Below are 15,734 nucleotides of genomic sequence, written 5' to 3'. Positions count from 1 at the left end.
TTGTGTGTCTATGTTTGGGGAGGATGTTTCAAGACAGGGTTTCTCTGTGTAGATCTGGCTGTCTTGGCCTGGAACTCACTCTGTAGACCAGGCTGGCCTAGAATTCAGAGATCTGCCTCCCCAGTGCTGGGATTAAAGGCATGCACCATCACCACCTAGTTTACCTTGGTCCTTTTTGACCATCGATGTCCCTGGATCTCCTTAGGAAAGCATGAGGAGCACTGCTCCAGAGAGTGGGAACAAGAAGACTCCTATCTCTAGCATTGCTGACCCTGCCCTTTCCTTCTGCCTTCTTAGACTTCCTAAGGCTCGCCTGCATGCTGGAGTCTGATCCTGAACTTGAGTTGTCTCTACAAAAGTATGTGATGGAAATCATTCTCAAGCAGGTATTTTCATAATTCAATGTGTTTAGTTTTGAGGAATCTCTTCAACAGCAAGAAGACAAAATCCACCAGCCTGGTCTACAAGAGCTAGTTCCAGGACAGCCTCCAAAGCTACAGACAAACCCTGTTTTGAAAAACCAAAAAAAAAAAAAAAAAAAAAAGAGAGAGAGAGAAAATCATGAACAAAAAGATAGTTTTTTTGTTCAACACATAGGTCTTACCTCAAAGAGAAGTGATAATGGCCCTGGGACAGAGATTCAGATTATCTCAAATAATATGTTCTAACATGGAAAGTCTTTCATGGGCATAATGCAAATGCAAAAGACAATCATAAATCAAGATATTTTTCAAGTATATTGGTGCGAATATCAGGCAGGTGGATGATAGCAAAGTGCCATAGGTCCTATGTTTTCTGATAGTCTCAGTATTGGGGTTGCCTAGTAGCTATGGGATATGTTAAATTAACACATTCCAGGGGTTTCACTTGATAACTGAAAAGATATTAGGCCAGACTCAAGAGATAGGCAATGGATGGCTATTAAGGGATCTAAAGATAACCCAACACCTGGATCTGTAGCAGTCCAAATCTCTACAACCATGAAGTTCTAGCTAATCTGTTAATTACCCTTGCAGAAGCTTTGAACTGTCTTCAGTAGAGGAAGGCATTTGATTGGCTTGTGATTCTTTTAAATTTCTGGAATTAGGGCCCTGTTATTAATAGTCCTTTAAAAAAGAAGCTGCCCTCAACTCCAAGTGTGGAGGATTGCCTCTAAATGGACCTCACTGGTGGCGACTACTAGTGCCTATGTTTGTCTAAGAGAAAAGTCTCTTCTACAGCCTCCCTCAATTCAAAAGACAGAACCATTAGCTACTGCTGAGGTCATTGACTACAGGTATGTCCTGGAGGATTCTGCCACGGCCTGTCCTAGCACTTAAAGGACATAAGTCCTCAGAGATGCTGTGGTCCAGTTTTCTGAGCCAAAAGTAAGAACACATGATTTACTGGGATAAATTTTAAATTTTGTCAAAAATTATTTGTTGTAGATATATGTGAAAAAATCATTGCACTGGTTTTTTGTTTGTTTGTTTGTTTGTTTGGGAATCATTATCTTTTATGTTAAGAATACAATTAAATGAACCTAATCCTGAGGCTAGCCTGGTAGTTAGCAAGTGTGGTGGTTTAATTCCCTGTAGTGATTTCTGCTTCTGTAAGACACATTTCATATTGTCAGTGGAGAATCTCATACCTTTGTGTTATTTGGACAGAAAATACAATGATTTGCAAAGCACTTCATTTAACAAAATTCAGGATGGACAACTGGCAGGGATGCTTTGGGAATTTTTTTTCTCCATGTGCCTCCCACAGGATGAGAATGTAGAGAAGAGGGAACCTAAATAAAACAATAAAACAAACTACATCACCACAAAGAGGCATGTGCTGCCTGAAATGTTGGCATCCAGAGTTGGGTTCTAACCTGCTATTTTTTAATCTACATAACTTTGGAAAAATTGTGTTACTTCTCCATGCCTCTGCTTTCTAGTCTGTAAAATGGAAACATTGGGGCTGGAGAGATGGCTTCGAGGTTAAGAGCAGTGACTGTTCTTCCAGAGATCCTGAGTACAGTTCCCAGCAACCACATGGCGGCTCACAACCATCTGTAATGAGATCTGGTGCCCTCTTCTGGCCTGTGGGGATACATGCAGACAGAACCATTACACATAATAAACAAATAAATCTAAAAAAGTAATTTTAAAAAAATGGAAACACTGATGCTGGGTTTTACATTTTTATCTGAAAATAGTGAGATCAAAAGGTAACAGTCGTTCCTACTGTGAAGTCGAATGTTGGCATGAGGGAGTCGGTTGGTAGGTAACAGAGCAGTTGCTGGCCAAATTAGCAACTGTGTAAATCTTCATTAATGAGTGGTGTGTGCTCTCTCTCTCTCTCCCTCCCTCTCTCTCTCTCTCTCTCTCTCTCTCTCTCTCTCTCTCTCTGTGTGTGTGTGTGTGCGTGCGTGCGTGCGTGCGTGCGTGCGTGTGTGTGTGTTTGCTGAAGATAAATGGAAGATATTTGGATAATGGCTTCTGGCCATCTTCTCATTTTCCCATGGGCTGGCTGTGGGTTGTACCTCACTGTGGGATAGCTTCAATTGCCTCAGCATCTTAAAAGGCTTTCTTCCCAGCACTGACTTGGGGTGTGGGCTAGGGTGGTGTTGAAAGGCTCTACTGCCTAGGACACACATTGCAGAAAGCTGCCCTCTGCCTTGCAGATTGACGACAAGCAGCTTCGGGGTTATTTATCTGAGCTTCGCCCCGTGACAATAGTGTTTGTGAACTTAATGTTTAAAGAGCAAGACAAAGCGGAAGTCATAGGTTCGGCCATCCAAGCTGCCTGTGTACACATCACTTCTGTCTTGAAGGTCTTCCGAGGCCAGATCAATAAGGTCTTCATGTTTGATAAGGTAAGTATGAACTGCAGATTGGGAATCCTACCAGTAGTGTGAGGTTACCACTTAAGGCAAGGTAGAAGGAACAGATGATGGGACATTTAACCTAGACTACCTTTATAACAACTTATACATGGCCAACATGCCAGGCACTCTTCTCAACATTTTACCTAGATTAGCTGAGCCTTGTGATTACTCTGTATTATTGTTGTTTTGAGACAGGGTCCCATCATGCAACTCTGACTGTTCTAGAACCCACCTGTAGACCAGACCAGCCTTGAACTCAGAGATCTGCCTGCCTCTGTCACCTGAGTGCCAGGACTAAAGGTGTATGCCCTGTTGCCTCAATATTCTTTTAAAAAATTTGAATCATAATTTATTTTACAGGAGTATATATATATATATATATATATATATATATATATATATCTATGTCTACATGTGGAGGTCAGAAAACAATTTCAGAAGTTACTTCTTTTCTTCCACCATGTCTGTCTGCCTTTACTCACTGAGCCTTCTTTTATTTTTTATATTTTATTTATTTATTGGTTTTTTTGAGACAGGGTTTCTCTGTGTAGCTTTGGAGCCTATCCTGGCACTTGCTTTGGAGACCAGGCTGGCCTCAAACTAACAGAGATCCACCTGCCTCTGCCTCCGGAGTACTGGGATTAAAGGCGTGCGCCACCAATGGAGCCATTTTTACTTTGTGTATATGGGTATTTTTCTTGTATAAGTTGTCTGTGCATCACATGCATGCTCGGTGCCCAGAGAGGTTAAAAGAGTGAGCATCACAGCCCAACAGGAGTAAGAGCTGCTATGTGGGTGCTGAGAACTGAACCCAGGTTCTCTGCAAGGGCTGAGCCGGCTCTCCAGACAACCACACTCACTTGCGTGCGTGCGCGCGCGCGCACACACACACACACACACACACACACCTACACCCCTACCTGTGGGCTTTTTTTGAAGACGGAGCCTGCCTGTGTTCCAGGCTGTTCCAGAACTCTCTGTGTAGGTCAGTCTTTTCTTGCCTGCCTCTGCCTCCTAGTGCTGGGACTAAAGAAGGGCATGTCCTAAGTCATCATCTTGACAGGTTCTATCCCCAAGCTGGTGCCTTTTCCAGCACGCTGCTGTGCCTTTAGACTTAAATGTCCGTCTTCAAAGCCCAAGGCCTTGTCCACAGGAAAGAGCAGACATGAGTACACACGAGTAGCTCAGCAGGAGCCATCTCTGGAGCTAAAGTCAGTCCTTCACAAAGACAGGAGCTACACTACTGATGGCACCTTAGGAGTTACTGGGTTTACCAAGCGTAGGACAGACAGCAGAAACAGAAAGGGATGACAGCTGTGGCAGTCTTGGTTAGGCCATCAGCAGGGGGCAAAACTGGAGCTGCTTGCTGACTCTCTCGCTTACAGGGGTGCTCCTTCCTCTGTGTCTTTGGTTTCCCTGGGGAAAAGGCACCTGACGAAATCACGCATGCCTTGGAAAGTGCTGTAGACATATTTGACTTCTGTTCTCAAGTCCACAAGATCCGGTGAGTGTCGACCCTGATCCCAGCTAGTAATTCCTGGGCCATCTTAAAGAGACAGAGGGGGTGGGGCACAGGAAGCCAGAAGGAAGGGAAAGAGTGAGTAACTTGGTTCGGTGCCTCAAACATCCTTTCCTTCACATCTCTCAGCTGTGCGTAACTGTCCTAAACTGAGCATAAAAAATAGAGCTGTTTGTTTGAAACAGCCTCTCGTCCCCTTCCTAAACCATTTCCCCACCCTCACCACCTTTTCTACGCTCACCTTCCTCTTTGTAAATGCTCATTATTGTTCTCTCTCCCACAACTGTCCTGTGGCGTCAGTACCGTCTCCATCGGCGTCGCCAGTGGGATAGTCTTCTGTGGGATCGTTGGACACACTGTGAGACATGAATACACAGGTGTGTAGAGCCAACCTAGCTTCACTCTACTCTCAGCACACATACTACGTGACATGAGGCTCTGTGAGAGAGATGGTTAGAAAAGAAGGAGGGGGTGGGGGTGAGATGTGGGCTCAGCCCCCAGAAAGTTTAGTCTTTCCAAGTAGAGCAAAGCCATGTTGCTTTGTCCACTGACAATGCCAGGCCTGCAGTATACGGGTTTCTGGTGCTATGGGTGAGTATAAGAAGTATAAAGTCTGGGCTGTAGATGACTCAGTGGTTTTAAAAAACTGACTGCTCTTCCAGAGGACACAGGTTCAATTCCAAGCACCCACATGGCAGCTCACAACTGTTTGTAACTCCAGGATCCAACACCTTCACACAGCCATACATACATGCAAAACACCAATAAAAAATCAAAATAAAGAAAGGAAGGAAGGAAGGAAGAAAGAAGGAAAACCTGCTAGCTCAGAAAGATTGAGTAGCACCTCGCTAACCTTAAAAAACAAAAACAAACAAACAAACAAAAAAAAAAAAAAACAAAGGACTGGAGAGATGGCTCAGAGGCTGAGATCACTGGCTGCTCTTCCAGAGGTCCTGAGTTCAATTCCCAGCAACCACGTGGTAGCTCACAACCATATGAAATGAGATCTGGTGCCCTCTTCTGGCTTGCAGGCATACATGCAGGCAGAACACTGTAGGTATAAATAAATAAATAAATAAATAAATCTTTATTTAAAAAAAGTATAAAGTCAGTCAGGGCTAGAGGATTGGCTCAGCAGTTATGAGCACGTGTTGCTCTTTCAGAGGAACTGGGTTCCTCTCCCAGCACCCACATAGTGGATCACAACCATCCATAACTCCAGTTCCAGCCTGTCTGGCCCCAGAAGCCCCAATAGCCTTGTCCAGTTACTTACTGAATGATTTCATCGTCAAAGAGGTGAAGGGTCATGAAGCAAGACAGGAAAGGAACAGAGGAGCTGGCATCTTACCCTGTCCCCAAGGTGTTGATGATAGATCCAGGAGTATACAGAAGGGGAACTGAGGGCAGGGGGCAAGAAATATGTGTGTGAAGCCATACCTAACCAAACTGTGGTGTGTTGGTTGGTCTCTCGGGAAGTGGTTACTACTAGATCCCTATACTGAGACAATTGCCTGTAGGGCTTGGCATTCCTGGCATTTACGATAAATGGAGAAGGAAAAATGACTCAAAGGAAAGTTTTACTATAACAGGAGTAGTGTATTAGCAATATTTTTCTCCCCATTATAAAACATGCTGGAAAACAGCTTGAAGGAGATATCAGGTTCAGATGTGAAATGTCCCCCATAGACTCGTGTGCTTGAACACTTGATCTCCAGCAGGTGATGCTGTCTTGGGACCTTTGGAACTATGGCCTGCCTAGCAGAAATGGACCGCTAGGGGCTCAAGGCCAGCACCAGAGTCTCAAAAGAAAACAAAATCATGGCAAGATGTGGTGGCATATGCCTTTAATCCCAGCACTAGGGAGGCAGAGTTAGGCCAATTTCTGTGAGTTCCAGGTCACCTGGTCTACACAGTGAGTTCCAGACCAGGCAGCTTACACAGAGAAATTCTTTTAAAACAAACATACAAATGAACAACACACTCACACACACACACACACACACACACACACACACACACACACACACACACACACACACACACACACACACACACTCACACACACACACACACACACACACACACACACACACACACACACACACACACACACACACACACACACACACACACACACGTGTGTGTGTGCACTGAATTGCCAAATGATGTATCATTCAGTAGAATACATCATTTTGAGGGGCTCAGTGGTTTCCTCAACCTATGGGTTATGACCGCCCCCAGGGTTGAATATCAGATATTCACATTATGATTCATAACAGTAGCACAATTACAGTTATGAAGTAGCAACAAAATAATTTTATGGTTGAGGGGAGCACCACAGCATGAGGAGCTGTAATAAAAGGTCACAGCATTTAAGAAGGCTGAGAAGCACTGCTTCAGACCAGCACAGTGCTTGCCTACTTCATCACAGAAGATAAGCTACAGCTTACCCAAGAGCTCTCAGGCTTGCGAGCATCCCCCTTACAGACATTTCTTTATATTTAAAGCCTAAGCAGACCATCCTCTTGGTTTCCCAGGTGAGACAGAAACTTTGCTACCAGCTGAGGTAACTGCTGAAGATTGTTTGAAATAGGCCCTGGCCAAGTGAAGGCTAAACTCATGTGCTATTCATGACAGCCAGAAGAAATGAAGGGAAAAGGCTATTTGGGGGTGTCCTCAGGTTATGTGGAGTTTAACAGCTTTCGTTTTTTCTCCTCTTTGACTTGCCCTTCCTGTTGTAGTCATTGGTCAAAAGGTCAATATTGCTGCCAGGATGATGATGTATTACCCAGGCATCGTGACCTGCGACTCCGTCACCTATGATGGCAGCAATCTACCGGCCTACTTTTTTAAGGAGCTTCCCAAGAAAGTCATGAAAGGTGTTGCAGATTCGGGACCAGTGTATCAGTGTTTGGGCCTTAATGAGAAAGTGTGAGTGTGGACATTGACTGTTTTTTATATTTTCTAGTTAAGGGGAGATTTGACAGCCGAGGCTTGGTCCCCCATTTGATATTCAAAACCATTTCATGAAACTGAAATCTACACCTTTCCCAGACCTGGGCGCAGATGTTAGCCTGCCCTCATCTTTCTCCATCCTACCAATACAGCAAGATGCAAGAGCTCATCCTTCACAATTCTTCAGCGGCTGTGCAAACAGAGCAGAGTCCTCTGATTCAGTACACACCAGATGGACCTGGTCTCCATTCCGTACCCACTGATTATGTTAACTGTGTGCCCAACATCAAGAGGGTTAAAAGAGGTTAAGATATTGTTTGTGAGTCTTTCCTAAAGCCCTGCTTAGATGTGCAAGTGTTCCTTTGGGCTTAAAATTGTTCAATAGCTGCTAATCACTTCATGTTAACAGTCAAATTCCTTGCAATAACATAGAAGGGAACTTTCTCAACTCCATCCCTTTCTGCACACCTTCACTGGGAGTGTCTGATGGCTGGTTATCATCACCACTCTGCCCAGTCTATATTTAAAATATAGCTCAGGTATTTTCCCCTCTGTGAGGGTGGCTCTGGAATTTTCCACCCCATACTCCACAAGGGAGCCTTTTTCACCTTTTTACCTTTGTGTAACTCAACAGCACATGCTTCTAGTAGACTGTCTTCACACTATCCCACAGACTCTTTATTTATTGCTTCTAGAGCTGAATCCCGGGGCCTCATACATGGTAAGCACTTGCTCTGCCTCCAAATTACACTCCCAGTTCCTACATCACAATTATTGACTTGCTGCACTTTTTACTTACTGCACTGTGAGCCCAATAAGGCTGGATACTGATAACCATTTGTTCACTCTTATATCCCCAGTGTTTGGCACACGGTAGGCCATTAGCTATGATGAATAAATGAGTGGTGCATGAAAATAACAGGGAAAATGGAAACTGTTACTCAAGGAACAAATTAGAATTTAAGTCTTAAAAAATCAGTCAATTTCAATAGAAATTTCTTTCTATTCCCTTTGTATTTCTGGGGCTTAGCACCCTGCTTTAGCATATATGGGTCATCATACAATGGTTATTGACTAAGTGAATGGATAATGATGATTTTTAGTGAGCACTTATTAAATATGCATTCTATCTAAAAATATTGTTTCTTCTTATGTTTTACTGTATGATGTAGAAGCAAGTATCTCCATTTTATAAATGTAAATTCTTTGTTTTACTGTATGATGTAGAAGCAATTATATCCATTTTATAAATGTAAATGCTACTAAATGACTCACCAATGGTCTTCTCTCTCTAGTAAAGCCAGGGAGCCAAGATTCAAACTGCTTCAGTAGCCCAATTTTACAGGCAACCATAAACCTCAGTTGTACAAAACAGCAAACTTTTTTGTAGTACCGAGGCTTGTACATTCTAGGGCTGAGTTGCATCCCCAACTCAATTAACAGGTTGTTCCCTGTCCCCAGGAAAATATGGAACACCATTGATAATGTCTCAATTGGGCCAATCTCACACTGCATTATTCACATGCCAGGGGTTCAGCAGGTTTTTGGCTGATCCAAGATGGCAGCAGCTGAGACAGCTAGGCCAGCTGGGCTTATAGAACTAGAGCAAGTTGGTTCCATGGGTCTCGTCCTCCACCAGGCATGTGTCACAGAATTACATGAAGAACAAGAGGTGGCTGGCCCATGCACAAGCATCTCTCAAGCCTCTCTCTCTCTCTCTCTCTCTCTCTCTCTCTCATGTTTGCTGACATCTGATTGGTCAGAGCCACTCACAAGGTAAAGCCAGAGCAGGAAGGCAGTGGCAAGCTAGACCACAAAGGGTTAAGTGGGTCACTACATACAGCCAACTACCACACAAGTCCCAAAGCCTGCATGCTCCATGATTTTTCTATACCATCTCTGCAGGAAAAAAAAGAAAGCACAGAGACACATACAGCTATGAATAGGACTTGGTTCCTGCCCTGAAATTTTGACTTTATAAAGTTAGCTGTACATTGAATGAGATAGTTTGATAGGTGCCACCGGAGAATATGACAAAGTAGCATGGCAGAAGAGAGAAGGGAATGATCCTATGTGAAGTGCACACTGGGACACACGTGCACCCTGGCCTGTGTTTAGACACTGTCACCACCAGCTATGGAATGCTTGGCAAGTTAAACTAACTCTTTAGTTTACTCATTTGTAAAACGGGCATTGGAGTAGTACTTCCCCCTCTGCTCTTTTGTTTGTTTGTTTGTTTGGTTGGTTTTTGTGGGTTATTTTTTGAGGGTACTGGGAATTGAACCTGAGGTGTCATCATGTGTGCTAAGTGAATGTTCTCCCACTAGGCTACAACCCCAACATAGGAGTCATGCATACTTTTTTTTTTTGTCAGAATTAAAGATACTGGTAAAAGACAAGTGCCAAAGCACTTAGAACTATGTTATACACGTAGCATGTTCTCAGCAAAGTCAGGCTGTTATTGAGCAGTTCGCAAAATCTCTCCAGGATGTGAGACCCTGCAGCACGTCCAGTGTTGCCGAGCTCCATCACCCCCCACCCAAGGGCTCTTGCTTACCAATGCAGGAGCAAGAGTCATTTGCTGAATAGCGTGCCAGGCAGTACAGTAAGGGCCGGCCAGATGTTGTTTGAACTCTGTTAAAAGTAGACTTTCTCTTCTCCCCTCTTGGTTATTTGCAACCATGGAGACTTGTTAGAGACTGACAAAAAGTCACTTTTGCTTTCAGTGTTTCTGTTTTGAATCTAACACATCTTTTCTCTCTCTCTTTTTTCTCTTTAGCATGTTTGGTATGGCATATCTCATCTGCAACAGATATGAGGGTTACCCTTTGCTGGGTAGGTAGTGAGCCTTGATTTGAAACTTACTTTGTTTTTTTGGGGGGGAGATGAGGGGGCAACTAGAGACTAATTCAGGGCCTTGTGCATGTTGCATGAGCTCCCCCTTCTTAGAACGTCTTTATTGAACTGTAACAAGACAAATATAAAGGGCACCAATTAGAAGCATGCATGCTAATGAATTATGACAAAGTGAAGATATACTCATCACCTGGGTCAAGAAATAGAAAAATAAAGTCAGGGGAACGGCACAGTGGTTAAAGTATCAGCAATGTAACTGTGACGACCTGAGTTCAAATCCCCAAAACCCACATAAAAAGTTGGGCATGGTTGGATGCTTCTGTAACCCTGGAGAGCTGGTGGGGTGGAGACAGGTGGATCCCTGGTGCTCACTGCCTGGAGAGTCTATCCAGTGGGTGAGCCCTGGGCTCAGTGAGAGATCCTGTCTTGGAGATAAGCTAGAGAGTGATAGATAATACAAGATGCCTGCTGTCAGCCTCTGGCCTCTATGTCCATGAGCACATGTACAGCCACCACTGAACATCTGTATACTGCACATGTGCACATATGTGCTCATACAAAAGACAGAGGAAAACAACAGTGTTAGGAATCTTCACTTGTGCCTTTCTGCTCCCTCAGTCCTCACCTCTCCCTATCCTGGGGCTTCCAACATTCTGGATTATTTACGCTTATTTTAAAATGTACATAAAGCTGGGCATGTTGTCATGCAGCTTTAATTCCAGTACGCAAGAGGCAGGCACAAGTAGATCTCTGTGAGTTTACGGGCAGCCTGATTTATATAAGAATTCCAGGTCAGCTGGGGCTACATAGTGAAAGCGTATCTTAAAAAAAACAAACAAATAATCTAAATCCAGCATAATGGCTCTGACGTAGGAGGATCTCTTGAACCCAGGAGTTTAGGACCAGCCACCCTGGACAACATAACAAAGACCTTGTCTCTTACATATCCATAATTTATGCTCGTGGAACCATACTTTAAAAATGACTGAAACAGTGCCCGTGCAAATGGAGAGAGCAGAGGGCTGAATGTGCCAAGATGCAGGAACACATGACATGGCCAGGGCCACAGCTGCTGCTGTGGGAAAGCGGAAGAAGAAAGGACGGAGGAAGGGGAGGCACTGTGTCCTCACACTCCACCCCCAGGAAACACCTCTGTGCCTGGCTCCGCCTCCTTTATCCCCCCCCCCCCCAGTCTATCTTTTGTTTGGTGTCTGACCCTTCCTGTTTTTCTCACTGTGACTTTTCCCCCTGGTATGGTTATGGTCTGAGCACTCTACATTATTGAGGGTACCTCTCTGCCTTCCCTGCTTCTCCCCACTCCTCAGATAGCACCTTCCCTTCCACTGGGACAGAATCTTTGATTCTCTTCCCTTCCTTTGAAAAAAAAAAAAACAAAACACCAACTAACCAGGAAGAATTACAGACAGCAGGGAAGGGACTGGGGGAGAAAGCACAGGGCAGGCAGGGAAAGGTTCACAAGGCCTGGGGAAGGAAGCCCAGGTTAAAGGTTGAGGGCAGCATCTCCTGCCACCCCTGGTCACTGTCCCCAGGACTTCAGCGCTACAGAGGATCCGATATTTGTAAGGTCAGCTGGTAGAGGAAAGAGGAGAGTAGGAGAAATAGTGAGAAGTTGATGGAGAACAGTGAGAAGTTGAATTCCATATCCTTATACCTAGTTCTTGCCTGGCATTTGGGCACAAAGTACAAAGTGAACACACATGAAAATACCTATGTGAACCTTTCACTTTGACTTTACCCCGGCATATGCTTTGTTCTGACAATATCACTTATATATCCACATGTATACATACATATGGACATATTTACATATATTAGACCACATGCATATGCATGCTTATTCATCGTTTGTTTGGTGATAGTGGTGGTTTGAGATGATGTCCTACTCAGCAGTGTGGTATGACATGTACCCATGTTGTTGGCTGTTTCTATAAAACTCTTGGTTATTATTAAAATTCATGCCACTTAATAAATGTACCGTTCTTTTTCCTGGTATGTAAGATTTGGGTTATTGCCAGGTTCTTACAATGTTGCCATAAGTATTCTTAACAAGTCTTTTTTATGAACATTTTATAATAAAAGACCAATAGCCTGGTGTAATTCCTGGAACCCAGCTCTCAGAAGGTTGAGGCAAGAAGACTGCCAGGGTACAAAACACCATCTCAGAACCCCAATATGACCAAGCATCAACAATATAAATAAGCATGAATATGCATTTTGTCCACTATGTATGGAAATATATACATGTATGTTCATATATGTACATATATGAGTGATGTTGTTAGAACAAAGAGTATAATTTTGTTAGATGATACCATTGAACTTCATCTTTGCCAACAGCCACTTTTGTCAGTCTTTATGACTTGAAAATTCTGTGGGGTATATAGTGGTCCCTTATAGTTTCTGTTTATTATTGCTCTGATATGGTGAGTTCTTTTTTGTCTATTTATTCATCTTTTTGTAAAATGATTATATAAATCTCTCTTCTAATTTTCATTTGGGGTAGGTTTTTCTTTTTTCTTTTTTTGAGACAGGGTCTGGTATAACATGAAGTTACAGGTTAAGATATCTTCATTCAAGTAATACCCGCCAAGCACAAGCCAGAGCGAGCCCAGAGGCATCAAGTTAGGGAGGCCAGAGAGAAGACTATCCACGTGTCTGTGGCCCCTTAAGAATTCCCCAGTCATCCTGAACCTATACAGGCACACCTGTAGCGGCTCCTAGGAGGCAGGGCTACAGTGTCTCCCTACAGTCTGGCTTGTATTTTTTTGTTACGGTGACTGTTGTTGAGACAAAGTCCTTATAACCGAAAATGGCTTTAAATTAGCAATATGCCTTAGGACAAAACCTTGAACTTCTGACCCTCTGAAGTAATGGTATTCCAAGCCTGTGCCACCACACTAGGTTTTTCTTTCTCTTTAAATATGGAATCCTTCACAGATTTGTATGTTATCTGTATATCTCTGTACAATTCCATTTTCAATTGTATGCTTTGCCAAAGCAAGCACTTTCCTGGTGTTTAATGAGCAGAATTCTTTAATGTAATTCAATTTATCTTACACCTGTTTCTCTGTGTGCTAGTTAAGAAATCTTTCCTCATCCATATGTTTTGAAAGTATTTCTTAGCTTTCCTTCAACAAACTCTGTTTTACCGTTTATATTTAAGTGTCTAAGGGCTCGAAGGTGCAGTGTGGTAGGAGAGTGTGGGCTTAGCATGCACGAAGTTCAGTCCCCTGCCACCCGCAAATACACTGCCATCTACAATCTATGTGGAAGTGATGTAGTTGAGACTTTTGGTGACAGGGACCCTATCAAAGCTAATTCAAGTTGGAGAGGAAGTAGATCTCAAGGAGGCAGTAATGTACTTGTGAAAGATACTCAACATAGCCTGGATGCAGATTCAAAGGCATATCCAAAGTTAAATCCTAGCCACAGCTGTGTCAGGTCCATTAAGGAGAGACTGTCCCTTCCTTTGGAGGAATGTTAGGCTGGAATCTTAGTGTCTGAAAAGCCTGCAGGAAGTCAATAGCTCCTTAGCTGTACGGAAGTACTTCCACCCCCCCCCCCACCTCAGGCTTGCAGCAGTTATGCCTGGTAAACCCAGGCTCGAACACTCAAAGCTAGAGAGGCAGAAGAGTACTCATACCCACCCTCCCCTAAAGCCCTGTTTTCCATCCCAAGAAGTGCTCATAGCACTGAAGTTCAGATGCTTTTTCATGTAGGGCATGCTTTGCTCAAAAGAGGCGATAGAGTCTACTGCAGGGTGATTTCTGCTCACCAATACTTAGAACCTTCCATTGTGGGGCAAAATATATACCTTCTTTTTCTTTAGAATACTTCTACCTGAATTCATTCTATTTTAGCAAAGACATTAGATAATACCTAATATGTGGCTACTCTACCCATGGCTAACAAAATGAGGCCTCCTTAATTATATGTCCAGCAAAGAAAGTAGAAATGACCCAGTATGCCGGGCATTAGTTGCACACGCCTTTAATCCCAGCACTCGGGAGGCAGAAGCAGGCGGATCTCTGTGAGTTCGAGGCCAGCCTGGTCTTCAGAGCAAGTGCCAGGATAGGCTCCAAAGCTACACAGAGAAACCCTGTCTCGGAAAACTAAAAAAAAGAAAAAGAAAAAGAAAAAGAAAAAGAAAAAGAAAAAGAAATGACCCAGTATAAGGACCCAATTCTTTTCACAGAAATTGCTATGAAAGTCCAATTCTTTCGGCTCCTTTGTGTTCACCCAGGTTTTGGAGACCATTGGCTGAGTAGCAGGTTTCAGCCTGGTCCTCCTCCTGGATACATTTTAAGGCATCCAAGAAAAAAAAAAAGTGGTAGGGTTGTCACCCAGGACAGTTTTTATATTGTTCGTTTTCCTCCTACATTTTCCATATTTTCTACAGTGAGCATATGTTAGTTGTATAATCAGTCTTTAAAGAAAACAGAAAAATAAGGTCTATTTTAAGGTTAGCCTTAGTTCAATTCCTAGTTGTATAATCTAAGCAAAACTTGATTTTTGTACAGTACAAGTAAATGGAATTGTAGTGAGCTTACAATATATCTCTTGATAATAGAGATATATTTCAGTGGTAGAACACTTGGCTAGCATTTCAGAGGTCTGGGTTCCATCCCTGGCCTGGTGGGGGTGGGGTGGGAGGCAACCACAAAAGAACTTTTCTTCCCACTTGTAGTAGCCGAATAAACTTCCAAAATCACCTAACTAACTATAGATTTAGAGAAAGTTTTTTTTTTAATTTTAAGAATGTATAGAGCCTTAAGAAATTCCATGAACAAGTTAAGTCAGATATAGTGGCATGTGCCTGTAAATCCCAGCCCTTGGGAGGTGGAAGCAGGAGCTGCAGGGCTTCAAGGGCTTTATTCTCAGCCATAAAGCAACATTGAGGCCAGCCAGCCTGAACTACATAAGAACTACAAAAAAAAAGAAAGAGAGAGAGAGAAAGAAAGAAAAACAAACAACAAACCCACAAAGAAGTCCCATGGGCAATTGCATGGGAATTCCAAAGACATTCATTCTTAGCAGGGATATCACTGTGTGCCTTTTAAAATCTATTTCTAAACTATTTTCTGTCAATGGGTTTGCTCCTTTAAAAAAATAAATAAACAAAAGGAAGAATTAGGGAGATCGACTACTTCATGTCTGCTATGAAGGACTTTCTGGTGATGAACTGCAGCCGAGTTCTAATGTATGAAGGATTACCAGGAATTGGAAAAAGCCATATACTTATGGAGATCGAGTACCTGGCCTCCCAGCATGAGAACCACAGGTAAGTGTCCTGAAATCGTGTTTCTTGTGACCTCGGAAAACACTGACATCCTTAAAAGAATTTCCCTGATTTCGGTGTCTTCTGTCTGTAAATTGCCTTAGGTGAGCTAGATAACTACAGTTGTTGGGGAATCATGACCCTTGTAGCCGAATTTAGGAAATTAGCAGTAAGAGTTTCAAACTAAGAGAAAGAGAAATGGGGCTAATTTCTGGAAACCCCAATTTAACGTCAGAGCAAACTTAGAG

The 15,734-nt window shown here is 43.1% G+C and overlaps 1 protein-coding gene across 1 annotated transcript in view; it reads left to right on the top strand.

Moving 5' to 3' along the window:
* The window catches only part of Adcy10 (adenylate cyclase 10), a 76,091-nt gene that overhangs the window by 25,371 nt on the left and 34,986 nt on the right, over positions 1-15,734 (top strand). Inside the window, exons 8-14 of the mRNA XM_035445662.1 lie at positions 298-386; positions 2,654-2,845; positions 4,243-4,361; positions 4,677-4,753; positions 7,118-7,307; positions 10,111-10,166; positions 15,333-15,489. Of these exons, the coding sequence (XP_035301553.1) occupies positions 298-386; positions 2,654-2,845; positions 4,243-4,361; positions 4,677-4,753; positions 7,118-7,307; positions 10,111-10,166; positions 15,333-15,489 (880 nt within the window). The remainder of the gene's footprint in view (positions 1-297; positions 387-2,653; positions 2,846-4,242; positions 4,362-4,676; positions 4,754-7,117; positions 7,308-10,110; positions 10,167-15,332; positions 15,490-15,734) is intronic.

This window comes from Cricetulus griseus, chromosome 5 (genome assembly GCF_003668045.3).
Source record: "Cricetulus griseus strain 17A/GY chromosome 5, alternate assembly CriGri-PICRH-1.0, whole genome shotgun sequence".
NCBI lineage: Eukaryota > Metazoa > Chordata > Mammalia > Rodentia > Cricetidae > Cricetulus > Cricetulus griseus.
Note: the sequence above shows the minus strand (reverse complement) of the source record. Positions and strands in the feature narration are given on the sequence as shown.